Below are 14,144 nucleotides of genomic sequence, written 5' to 3' on the forward strand. Positions count from 1 at the left end.
AGAATAATTTAATAAAAAAACATAAAGATTGATCGAACAAGCTAAGTTGATGAATAAATAAGATTTTGTGAAAAGTAATATATTATCGCTCAAAGATGTGATTAAAATCGATGGAAGTAAAACCGTTAGGTACTTAGGTGAGCTGAAAGTTGTTTTACATTTCAACAACAGCAAGCAAGATTGGACGTTTGGACAAAGACATTTCTTCTTGTGATATGATAAGATAACATGGGGGAAGAAGACCCATAAATTTCATGTGTTTTATTCATATCATTAGAAAAATAGCTAGACTAAGCTTAATCATTTCACATCGTATACTTATTCCTTAAATTAGGCAATTAAATTAGCCAAGAAAATTTTAAAATTTTAAACATCGAATTCTAAAGTTTTGGGTTACATACTAGTAAAAATATAGGTTCGGCCGATTATCTTTGAATTTATTGGAACGATATGGAGATATATATGATCATGTCCAAAGGGGTTGTTCCCATAAGTATTCTGGGTTGTTTTCATCTTGGAAGTTCATGATGTTGTCCAAGGATTGTTCTGATGGAGATATTGGTGAAGATTGTGCCATTTCCATCCAAATAAGTGCCATAAGATTTGTTTGTTGGCAGTGCATGTTCACAATTTCTGCTTTAGCTTTTGCTAATTGTTCTTGGAGCTCATTTACTTGCTTTTGGAGTTGGCAAATTGCCCCGGCACATCCGTATACAGGATCCCTCAGCCTGGCGTTCGCTTCGTAAACCATGGTACTCACTGCATCGGCTCTTTGGGACTCGGGCAATTCCTGGAAATTCAAGTACTTGTTCATTTATCGGAAATTATAAGCTGCCGTAATCATTTTATAAGATGTTTGGTTATATTAGACTATACATAAAATTATGACTAATCACGATTCATGTAAAAAACATATCGGATCAGTTTCATTCTAACGATTATAAAATTAACCAAAACGAGATGAAAAGTAACTTTTGGGTCTTAATATCTCTCTTTCACTTCGGAAGGGGAAGTAAAAAAAAAAATTGTAACTAAATCTAATCCATGTTTGAAAACAAAAATTTGGTCAAATATACGAGTTACTTTCAAAGTTTCAACCACCCGTGTGAACTCTCTTACTTTTTTTCAATTCTCAATCAAAACTTTTTCTTCTTCTTTTTTTTTTTCGGTACATAATTCTCAATTTTGTCTCCCGTTGCTCTCCTTTGCATTTACACAAATTAAAAATGTCTGCAAATCAACACCAAGTTGACTAGCAGACGAGCCTGCCGCATCCAAACATTAAGCAAATGAAATAATAAGATTACTCGCATATACGTTGTAACAAATAAGAAAGCAGTATAGAAGCTTTGATATAAAGAACAAAAAGCTATGTAGCTTATAAGCATTACCTGCAAGAACTTGATTATATTGCTCGCACCAAACACACGATGAGCAGTGGTGAATTTAACTGGATCGTTCGGAGGAAAATAAGGTGCCAAAACACATTTTTCAACGCATCTTCGGCGTAAAATCTTGCAAGCAGCACAAGGGCTCATCACTAGAGTTTGTCGAGGATGGGAAGGCGAAATAGACGATGATGTTAATATTGTGTCACTGCACTTCATTGTTAAGAGTAGAAAAATATGTGAAACAAGGACTTGAGTATGTATGGAGTTCGAGGGGTGTTTCTTGCTAAATCTTTGCACAAAGATTAGGATATATATAGGCAAAGGAGCGGGGAATGGCCCATTATGTTTGATATTCATTGGTTTACAGGTTACCAATTAATTAAATTGGTGGCTATGTATTAACCTGTATATTGTCAAAAGAATTTATTTTCTTTTATCTTTTTGGTAAAAGTTGTGAGAAATTATGACTGTAAGCCGAAAAAATCTAACGGAACAAAGGAAATATCAACTACCCTAATGATTGGTTTAGGTAAAGATTTTAATTTTTAATAGAATTTGATAAAGTTAATAAAACGTATGGTTAAAAAATTATGTGTCCCAAAAAAATATTAAGCCCCTATTTGGCCTTATTTCTTGAATTCATTTTTTCTAAAATTATTTTCAACTATACATTTTATGAGCTCACTACTTTTAGAAAATTTTCAATTATGCTTTTATAATCAACTTTTATCAAAAAATTAATAAAAAACTAATATTTATTCAAACCAAACAAGGGCTAAGTGTGCCAATTGTTACATAGCGCACGAGTTGAGATCTACTGTGTTATCAAATATCAAGACTCTACGAAGAACGTGAAAATGTCATCACATTATGAAAAGAATAATGTTATTTGCAGTTGCTCACTACAGCAATCGCCCTACGTGACATACACATGGAAGGTGGTTATTAGATATATTAATGAATAAAAAATTACCATATTAATGTATCAAATAATCACCTGCCATATGTATGCTCCGTAGGGCGATTGTCGCAGTGAGCAACTACGAATAGCATTACTCTTATGAAAAACTTGTTCAAATATATTTAACCTCTGTTTAATTCCATTTACTTGACTTTAATTTATTTTTCATGCTCATTTTTAAATATATATTCACACAATAAAATATTTTACACGTACATCCAAAAATTTTTCTTATTTTTTAAGCACACCTAGAAAAAAATACTAAGAAAAAGTGGTTTAAGAAAAAGTTTTACTCGAGACGTTGTTAAAGCAAAAGGTCTGCAACTTTCTTGGACTTAAGAATTGTCCAATTCGAAAAAATCGAGTGTAAAAGTCAAGACATATAACTGTCGGTAAGTCCTTCTGATCAAACGGCGATAAACCGAACTAACGGAGAGAGGTAATGTTACATGGGATGCCACCTTTATTGCGACAAAATGACAAATGCAATTTTCCTTCTCCCATAACTAACTTTTACATACGTGTCGTTTCTGTAGTATTGACAAAACGATACGAGAGAGCCGCAGCGGGACCGGGTTGGGTATGTTTAGACTTTCGTTAGTTCAATTCGCATGTGCCATTAGGTTCGAGAAGACTTCGTTAAAGAACAGATCCATGTATATCTTTATTGAATTCGGTTACTCTAATATTGATGCTATTTTGCTTATTTCCTTCCGTCGCAAAGCTTATCTAACCATAAAAATTAAGAAACCGTAGACCCAAACTAAACTTTTCATCAAACATAAACACGTTAAGAATTAACAATAAGAGTGTGTTTGATTGGCATGAAAAATATCATATAAAAAAGAAAATATTTTCCATCTTTTGTGAAAAATAAAAACCACCTCTACCCAAAGAAAATATTTTCCTTAAAAACAAGGAAAATTAAGCATATTTTTCAAAGTTGGAAAATGTTTTCTATGGAAAAAAATAGCAATTAATCATTCTAAGTAGGAATTTGGGTGAAAAACTGATATTTTTCATGAAAAATAAATGTAATCAAACACACCCTAAGTGCAAATTAGTGGCGGATCCAAACTTTTGTGTTGTGATTTCAAAAATTAAAGTGTATTTTAAAAAAAAGCCTTCAAACCTTGTTTTACCAATCAAATAAAAAGTTATTTTAGGTATCAATCCTTACATCTCCTACTACTGGTGGGATCAAGGGTGAACCTAGATCTTTTATGTTTTTAGGGTCAAAAATGAAAGTGTAATTTTTATTTATTTATAAATAACGTAATATTAATGAAAATAAGTTAATATGCATTTTGATACTTTGAAAACATCTTATAATTATATCATTATCAATATTATTAAATGAATTTTGTTACTTTTATAGTTTTGTTTATCATTTCGTTGACATATGATGAGTTGAGGACGAGTAAATCAAATTGAATTTATGAGATATTTTGAAAATGTTTTATAATTATATCATCGTCAATATTATTAAATTGATTTTGCTACTTTTATAGTTTTGTTTATCATTTCGTTGACATATGTTGAGCTGACGGAGAGTAAATCAAATTGTATTTAGGAAGCAAATGAATTGAAATAAAATATAATTTTAATGGGACAGTAATTTAAATTGTATTTAATTCATAACAATTTTAAAATTTTTAGCGTCATATTCCAAGTAAAATTTTTTAATAAAATAATGGAAATTATAATGAAATTTTTTTTGTGGATTCAAATAATATACGATTACTGGCGAATTTTGAAGGTTAGCATAATCCCAAAAATAATAAACTTTAATGAAATAATTGAATTTTTTTAAAGAAAATACGAGTTTGACGCTTCTTTTAAGGCGTACATTGAAAACATATTTAACTTTTTTAAATATTTTTTTTGGATCATTCAATACGACTACAAAATAGTTTTCGAAACGAGCTTCTAGATGACATGCAATTTATGGATTCAAATAATATACGATTACTGGCGAATTTTGAAGGTTAGCATAATCCCAAAAATCTCGATACACTAGTTTGGAATGACCTATTTTGGTGTGTTGTAACTTTTGTTACGCTTAACCGTTTCATACGCCATTAACGAACGAAAAAATAGGCTATGCGTGAACACTTCGAAATGGTATTAAGAATGCAATTTTTTATTTCATTTGACATCTCGTAATGAATGTGTCAACGTAGATCATAAAAAGATCAAAACAACAATTTTCTAAAAGGAAAAAACAAAAATTTTGTATGGTCACATGACCCCAGGTGTGTTCACCCATGGTGCGAATGAACTGGTCAAGAACTCAAATCCGTAATGCGCTTAAGGTACTCGAACCATTCTTTTGATTGCACTAGCATCGTTGGATATTGTTCAACTTCATTCTCAAGGACAGGCTTGTAGACTATTAATTCTTATATATTTTTTTGATATGCGCTTCCCAAAACCAAGTTAAATATCAAGAATTTAATAATTGTAGCCCTTGTTTGATAGAAATTAAATTATAAATTTTAATATAAGTTAAAGTAAAAAATTAATTTTAACCACATATTTTATAGAATCCATATCTTTTGAACTACACATTTTATCAATTTTTATTAAAATCTAATTTTAGTTTTCATCAAACAATGGCATATAGTATTTGTTCCAGAAAAAGCATATGAAAAAAAGAAATAATAACAAAATTGATGCTAAGTTTAAATCTACCAATCATTGTGATCCCTTATAATAATTTAACATCATAAGAAGAGTCCATAAAGCAAGTGTTTAATAATTAAGGAGTTAATTTAGTAGTTAGAAAAGTGAATTTCATTAAGAAAAAAAAAATCATGAAAATAATGAATTACTTCTTATTTGTAACTCATGTTTATATACTCTAAAAAGCGTTTCTTCGTTATTTTTCGTATAGTCCTAAGTGATATCTATCAACAAATTGTCCGTAAGTAAGAGGAGAGATTTTTTAATTGACAGTTTGCAAGACTCGTGAGCTCACAATAGCAAGAATTGAAAAAGTTGTAAGGATGAAAGATGAAGGGACACAAAAAATGGAAAAAAATATGGATTCTAAATGTGGAAAATAGAAAAATCTATGCTCGACCAAGAAAGACTATACTGGCTCGTAAGTCATTTTACGACAATTCCATATGATGTCCGTGTTAGTAGGTTATGATGAATTTTCAATTACAATGATCAATCTTCTAATTTGTTCATGTCCTTGCGTGTGGACCCGGTTAAAGAAAAAGGGAAAAACTCATTAGTCTAGTAAATTTATTTGATTTGTCTATATCATCATGGATTAGAGACATTTAAACTACCACATTCTTTAGCTAAAAATTCATAATTCTTATTTAAAGTTTTCATGACAAAGACTAATCTATTTCCACAAGAAAGCAACCTATAAAGAAATCAAATCAGAAAATTGAGGTCATGGTCCAAAACAACTAATTTGTCATGAAAACAACATTGAAAATGGTGAATTTTGATATGCAAACTCAAAGGCAAAAAAAAAAAAAAGACAATTTGAAGAAATTTCAAGACTATGACATTGGGTTAATATGTTTAAGTCACTATAAACAAGATACCATATATAGAGTTTTTACACGTCTCTAATATTCCTTAACTATGTTCATTCTCGGGGATATCACTAAGAGGCAACTATTTGAAAAAAACAAAGTGATTTTATACTATTGAAAAAAAAAAAAAATAAAAAAAAAAAAAGAGGGAGAAGAATACAAAATACTAAAACACAAGCTCCAAATTCTCATTATATACTATACGTAGCTGTTCTCCTGCTCTTACAAGTGAGCTTTACAAATGTCCAGTAGTATAAGATGAGCACCAAGAGGTTTATTCGAGTTTATTGGGAATTGAACTGAACTAGTATTTGTTTATTTGGCAAAAAGAGAACCAACTTGTAAAAAATTGAGTTATGATTTGATCTAGTCTGATTCTTTTATGCTTCGAAATGAAATTGTGAAGTATAAAATTTTGTGTAAATTTCTTGTTACATCTCCATGCTTTCAATTTCATGCTACTAGGTGTAGATTATTCTAACTACAAGTAGGTTCGTATAAATTATGATAAAAAAAAATATATATATATATATAATTTTGCAACCAAACTAGAATTTGATTATTTGGTTATAATCAATAATCGGATTAGGGATGACAAACAATACCCGCCGGCCTCTCCTCGAACGGAGCGTGGATTATCTGCCTAACTGGGTAAACCGGACGGGGGTGGCGTGGAGGTCATTGCCCAGAAACTTAGTCCCCACCCCTTTTAAAGTTAACTTCAAATTTAAATTTTTTATCAAACAAAAATAAAAGATTTATCATCATCTTTAAAGAGAACATAAAATGTTCTTAACAAATAAAAAAAAAATTAATAATATTTATTAAGTAAAGACATAAAAAAATAAAAGCGAAAAATAAACTAAACAAAAACAAAAAATAAACGAGACGACAAATGGGGTAGGGGACCTTCCCCGCCCCACCTCGAACTCGGCTTGTTTTGCTATAATTGGGAATGGGGACGGGGCAAATTAACAACAATATCTGACGGGATGGGGTTGGGAATAGCTGCCTCATCCCATTACCATCCCTGAACCAGATCCAAATTGGTCACTTTTTAACTCCGAAATCTAAAATTGAATCGAACTGACAGATTCTATTTGATTTAAGATCAAAATGCACATCCCTAAGCTTTAAGGGATTGATCAATTTGACTGAAGTTAGAGCATTAACAAATGAAAGGCGAGGCTTAATTAAATGGTCATGCATCAATCTTATCATGGTCATATGCATTTATTTTGCACTCCTTCACACGGTGCTCTTAGCATTCAATACCAGTCAACAGCAGCAATTTTTATTGAATTTCTTGACCAAATGTTAAAGCCTTCCAATCTTAGCTAGCCCCATTGCCAAAAGAAACAGTTCGGGTACGGCAGCCAAACATTCTTGACCATCACTTTTCATAATTAATGAAACTAGACCTAACTAGTCGTAAACCTAATCAATGCACATCCATATTTATTTACGAAAAAAATTTACTTTTGATTGTCAAATTTGAATATTAATGAGTTATGTATTTTAATTTCAAAAGCAGTTCTTATTTTCTTGTCAAATTAAAACTTTTTCTTAGGTACAATTAAATTTTAAAAGTAGTTCTTGTTTTCTTGTCAAGATAAACTTTTTCTTAGGTACGATTAAATAGGAACATAATTGCATAAGAGTAATTTAAATTACCTTTTCATTGATAGCAATGTGAAGCAAGTGATCATTAAAGAATGCCAACATAATTTGAAGGCTGATTGGATATGTTAACAACTATATGATGAAACATGTAGTAAAAGTAGGGCTTTAATTGTTAATCTTCACATTTGAAACTTTAAGATGTTAGATAATATCACATATATTCATGTATTGTATCTTCAACACGATTTCTCACATATAAACCGACTTCATTTTTTTTCACATCAAAAGCTTAAGATGTGTCTATAAATGGGTGACGACGAGATCTTTTGACTATCTTTAAATCATATTCAATTTTGAATTTTCATCTTAAAAAGTCATTATTCTCGGTTAAGATGAATCATTCAAACCTTATGTTAATTATTGTTTTCATATTTAACAGAAAAGAAATGTTACTCTTAACGCGTTAGCAAGATAATGACTCATTTGAAAATGTCAATCTTGAAATTGGACTAATTGTTGAGTTTTAGACAAATTCAATAGTTTGTGTAATTCTTTAGAATGTAATATCATGATTAATATGTCATCTATATTCATTTTTTGTTATATGTATCATGTAAACTTGACTCAAATATCTATTTCATTCGTTGATAACTTGACAAAATGACAATCTCATGGAATTGGCCTTGGACTTTCACATGAGACAATATATTATGTGTAACTACGAAATAATTTTTAGAAACAAGGTGTTTAAACATGCCATGACTTCAACAAAGAATTTCACATCAGGGAAGGGCCACACGGTTTAAGCCAGAAATTGGGAGATCATTAATCTTGAATTAGTTTCCAAATATAGAGAAAAGTGGAATTTGTTTCCCATTGAGACGCCTCCCCAGCTGTAATTCTAGAACCTAAGTATCATATTTTCTTTTCTTGTTTTATCTAATACTGAGAGAAACGAAATTAGCGAACAAGAAATAATGGACACCTCTGTGGAAATTCATGTTTCCAAGGGGGCCATTTCAAAGAATTGGATGGAGCCCGATTTGGTACAAATTTTTTAATTACTTTTTTTAAATTTAATTTCAAACACACGTTCTTCCAATAAAATATTTTTACACTTGGACTCATAATTTTTTCTTTTATTTTAATCATATATTTTTTTTGAAATATTATATTTCACGAAATTTATTTTCAAAAAATGTCAAATCAAATAAGCTCTAAGAAAGAATAGGGTTTGACAATGGAAATGAAGTAAAAAGTTGAATGAAACTTGGATTAAATAAAGCCACTTTTGGACATAATTCACAAAAAGAATTAATTAAAAATGGAAATGGCATCTTTATGAAATCAAAATTGTCACAATTTGCATATAATGGTTTGTGTAATTAAAAGCAACCCCTCTATGTAGTAAGTATTTCATGACTCGTCTGTCATGTATTATTTTCAATGAAAATCGACTCAAGAATCGACCCAAAAATGATAAAGGGTCAAGGGCCAAAAGGTTCAATCAGGATTGAACTGAATGTAATAAATACAAAAATATACACACACAAATAATAAAATACTATAAAAAGAATAAATTTTTTTTTAATTTGAAATTAAGTAAATGAAAAGATGGAGGTAAATATTATAACTTAGTTAGTTGAGACCCAAAATCAAATTAGTCAATTAGACGTACATATGAAAAATGATTTTGATGGGCATTTTAAACCTTTTTTGCTATCTATAAAAGGAGCATTACATCCAAGTTCTTCTACGGGCCTTCGATTGTAGTGCATGAGCCCATTAATGAAGTCAAAAAATTTTAAATAAAAATTGGTAAATCGGTAAAATTGCCACCGATTCACCAATTTACGATTAAATAGGCAGATTCATAGGGTTTTGAATGATTTTTACTATAGTTGGTTAACTAAATGAGATTGGCCAGATTTTTGGTCCAGTTCCTAATTTTATTGATCGAGCTTGGCTGATTTTGATGACAATAATTATTATCTTACCTTTACCTAAATAACGATTTTGAGAAAATTTCTCACAACATAATAAATCTCCTCTCTTTTTGAGTCACTAAAATGGGATACACGAATTGTTCAAATGGTGAACAATAGGTCTCTCCGTGCAATTGATGGCATCATATTGCTTAAAATTTAGGATTTATTTAATTCCCTCGTCTTCTTTAATGTGCTCGTACGTACTTCGTGAAGTGATTAGTGTTGTTCACAACCTCGCAAAGAATGCACTTTTATGTCTTCATGACATGGATGATTTTGGAAAGTCACGAAGTTGCATTGTAAAACTTGTTATTCGTGATATTGCTGAATGAAATTCTTATGTCTACCTTCCAAAAGCCGGTGGTGAGAGGGCACCACAAGAACATTCCAAACAAGTCCATAATATCATCAATTTGTCAACCCAATCAAGTGCAAACGAAAGCGCAAGACTAAAAATTTCAAGTAAAAACCCCTAAAATGTGAAGAGAAAGACTATGAGACCATAATAACTTCAACTATAGCAATGATGATTAATTTGACTAAGTTCTTTCTAGTAGATATTATTAGAGATACACAATATTATCAACACCGCAAATTATTCTTAGTTTACCAAAATTACTCATCATCTCAGTGTTTTCATTGAAAAGAAACACCAAGCTAAGGACAACTTTTAAAGAATTCTGATTTTATTAATATTTTGATTTTCTCAATAAATTAGCTCATTTAATTTTGTTAAGGACGACTTACATAGGCACCCCTGAGGTTACAAACCATTACAAAGACGCTTCACTATTTCCAAAATTATAAAAACCTCCCATGAAGTTTATTTTTAGTAATAGATGATCTCTATATCAGCAAATAGTAAATATATATTTCCATTTTACCATTTGCTTTTCATATTAATTTGAATTCTGTGTTACATTATATGATATCATTAGTTTTAGTTAAAAGAAATAATTTTATAAATATTTTTATAATGATTAAACAATTATAACTAATGATTTATTTCATATAAAAGGTCATATTGTTTAGTAAATACAATTGACACATTAGTAGCAAATTAACAAAATACATGCTGATCGATTGATTACCTGCAAGTGAACGGAATCGTGAACAAGTAATAAAGTGGTGTGTAGAGTATCGAACACACGAGGATTATGTGTTTGATTGAGTTAAAGCTAATAATTCCCTTAATCGAATAGCAAGGTCGAGTTGTAACTAACAATATTAAATCTATCAACTAACTAGAAAGCAAGTAATTCGACAATTTGCTGATATAAAATATTAAATCTATCAGCTAAGATGTGGAATCCGCCTTGCTACTCTATTTTTAATTCGATAATTTAAATTGACAATTTGAAATCATGCTTGTTGGTCAATGTTCCTATTTTAATTAAAAACATCTCTCGATAGTTATCAAATTTATTCCCCTCATGGACCTTTCTATCCCTCGATGAAAGATGCGAACATGATAAATGTATTAAACGAGTTAGAACATCTTATAAAAATCATATGAAGTATAGAGGTATATCTCTATCCTCTATCGAACCTCACAATATTTATTATTTTGTGCTAATGATCCTATTGTCTCTCTCGATAACAACAAAATTCACAAACAATTCAACTAGTGGCCAATTAATTGAAAAGCATGAAAATGATAATAAACATCCAAACAATTAAACAAATTAACGTCAATTAAATTATTCAAATTAAAAATTCATAACAAGGGTTCATCACATCTTAACAAATATAAAAAATTAGCCTAACATATTTAAATTACAAAAAATCATATGTAAGTGGAAAGACATAACCTGATTTTTTGATAAATTGAGAAGATGAAGACAAAACTTGAAATCTTGAATCTCTTCAATGGTTTCTTAATAAATCTCCACTTGCGCTCTCTCTTCTTTTCCGATACCAAGATTGAATCTTCACTTAATTGAATTCTTACAAGTCCCTTTCAATTCTCTCACAAAAACAATGAATTCTCCTTCTTTGATGATGATAATTGATGAATATTGGATTATATTATGTATATGAGAAAAGTATGAGAGCCCCCTTTTGTGTATTCTCCTGTTGGGTATCTGTAGTGATAAAAAATTGGTAAAAAATCACGTCCAAATTGGTTTCCAAAAGAGTTCCAATCGAATGAGAAAAGTTATACTCGCGTGCGGATTTTTTGTCTCTGCACAGCAATCAGTATTTTGATCATAACTTTGTCTCCCGATATCCGATTGAGTTGATTAAAAATGCGTTGGAAAGCTAACTAAAAGGGATACAATTTTTCTAGAAATAGATATTTTCCAATTCGGACGTTTACTATGCCAAAAATTGGTCACAATTCTTGACTAAAAATCTGAAAAATATATCATGTAATTGGAAGTCGATTTATAGTAATATTTTGATGATATTCCATTCCTTTTTGACTTCTGATTGCATCCAATTGACTCTCATCAATCTTTAAAATATCTCTTATGGTCCAATTCAACCATTGGATATTTGCAATTTGGTCCTCAACTTTGTACTTCATCATTTTTCGTCGTTTTTCACTTCTTTCTTTCGGTTTAACTTCCAGCCATCGAGTTTTACCTAATAAATGAAATATACAAAAAATTAGGTTATAATTGCTTTAAAGAACTATTAAATGTCTACATTTTTAGGTCTACATAAGTGTATAAAATACACTTATCAAACACCCCAAAACCTAAACATTTGTTTTTCCTCAAACAAAATCATAACTTAACTTAACAAACACACAAACATGTAAAATATTTTGGTTGGATAATCTAGCTTTTTACATCAGAAATGGAGATCATCGTATTAAATTAACAAACTGCTTCAAAGTCACAACACCAAACCAATATCCATTTTTTTAATGCAAAATCGACATGTGTGTGTGAAGAATTAGGTAGACATTAATGACTTCACAAGTTGTTCCAATTTTCGACCCTCTATGGTCAAATTTATTCTTTCATCTCTCGTAAGATTCACATACCCTCAAACTTATTTTTTTCACTCTTTCCCCAGCGTGTGATCTAAGATTGATTTTTTCATTACTATCTCCATCCTCTCCAATTTGGGTGGATGTCACTAGTTGCAAGTCAACACATCAATGAATAAAGATTCTCCAATTATTTGATTGCTTCGACTGCAAGATTCAACTAGTCTAATTATCCTTCATCGAAAGTCAAATTCCGTTGAACAAGTGTTAGAACTTAACAAGACATTTAGTGTATTTATTATTATTATTATTATTATTATTATTATTATTATTATTATTATTATTATTATTATTATTATTATTATTAATGTTGTTGTTATTTTTGCACTCCTCCTTAAATCTTCTAGATGACCCATATAGCAGGTTTTAGGTCGATGATTCCTAAGTCAGACAACTTTAGGGCACCAGATTTTTAAATACCCTTGCAGGCTTAATAACCTGAGTAAAAAAGGTTTCAAAGAGAACGATTATTTATTTTTATTTTTTTTAAATGTGACTTCATCTCTGATTGCTTTTTAGATGACCCATGTAGCGAGTTTTAGGTCGATAACTCCCAAGTCAAATGACTTTAGGGTATCAGGTTTTAAGATACCCTTGCAGGCTTAATTGCTCGAGTCATAAAGGCTTCAAAAAGAAATTTTAAATTTTAAAATATATGTCTTGATTAGTGCAATGTCCCTTATCATACACCTATTCAAGAAAACTGACCTCCAACTCAAGATTTTCACCCAATTTTATTCTGTTTATCTCAGACAATCCACACAATTTGTTTCACACAAGGAATCCCTGGCCACTTCCGTATTACATTGTTCTCAATGTCATAAAGTAAAAGTAAGAGTATAAGGAAATGGGGAAGAAAATGAAGAAATTACTCCCCGAAGTTTTCTGTTGAATATGTGAGGCACTATGGACGACGATTCGACAATCTCTGTCATCATATTTCTCCTTTGATCTCTGTTGATTTGAGTGTTCCACGACGTCATGTTCCTGACATAGCAGTTCAAATTAAACATTAAAGTTCAAATAACCTAGAACATGTGTTACTTAGTCCAAACAATCAAAATACCAACAATAAATTCAATGGCATAAGAGGAGTATTGAGGATGGTGATACCCTACAAATTAAAATGTGCATAAATCTAATGCAACCTAATAATAAAAACAAATCTATATGCCATACGATGCAGAAAGCAAAATAAATAAAAGGGTTAAAAGATTGGGTTGTCTCCCAATAAGCACTTAATTTATCTAGACTGTATGGATGAATTGATTACAGTGGCTTAAATATGTGTTTTGAGCTTTTATACTCCTTACAATTTCCGGCCTTGCATCCTCATTTTGCCCTCCAAACCTTGAACCTTCCATTCTTCTCTCGTCCAACGCTAACTAGATGTTTAGGCTCCGTCTCTCTCGAGCCTTGTTGCACCTTTATAACAATATACTTGCACTCTTCATTAGCCTTTTTGCTGATCTCTTCATGTAATGGATTCTCGATAGTATTGTAGATCTTGAACTTATCTTGCTTATCTTCCACTCTCAATGTCAATTCGCCACTTTCAAAGTCCATGACAGCTCGGCTTGTTTATAGAAAGGATCTGCCCAAGATAAGTAACGTTGCATC

General features: G+C 30.6%; 1 protein-coding gene across 1 annotated transcript; it reads right to left on the bottom strand.

Annotated features, from left to right (window-relative positions):
- Positions 1 to 224: 224 nt before the first annotated feature.
- On the bottom strand, positions 225 to 1,690 carry LOC111393665 (LOB domain-containing protein 1-like). Its single transcript, XM_023019318.1, has 2 exons — positions 1,392 to 1,690; positions 225 to 790 (listed from the first exon to the last, which is right to left on the bottom strand). The coding sequence occupies exons 1-2, from the start codon at positions 1,605 to 1,607 to the stop codon at positions 467 to 469; spliced, it is 540 nt and encodes a 179-aa protein (XP_022875086.1). The 5' UTR covers positions 1,608 to 1,690; the 3' UTR covers positions 225 to 466.
- Between the last annotated feature and the right edge of the window lie 12,454 nt (positions 1,691 to 14,144).

Source organism: Olea europaea, chromosome 4 (assembly GCF_002742605.1).
Source record: "Olea europaea var. sylvestris chromosome 4, O_europaea_v1, whole genome shotgun sequence".
Lineage (NCBI taxonomy): Eukaryota > Viridiplantae > Streptophyta > Magnoliopsida > Lamiales > Oleaceae > Olea > Olea europaea.

What these genes read in the sequence shown, in the direction of transcription:
- LOC111393665 (XM_023019318.1), bottom strand. Translation starts at nt 1,607, where the DNA reads ATGAAGTGCAGTGACACAATATTAACATCATCGTCTATTTCGCCTTCC. An exon ending in ATATAATCAAGTTCTTGCAG is followed by an intron (nt 791 to 1,391) that starts GTAATGCTTATA and finishes TTGAATTTCCAG; the next exon opens with GAATTGCCCGAGTCCCAAAG.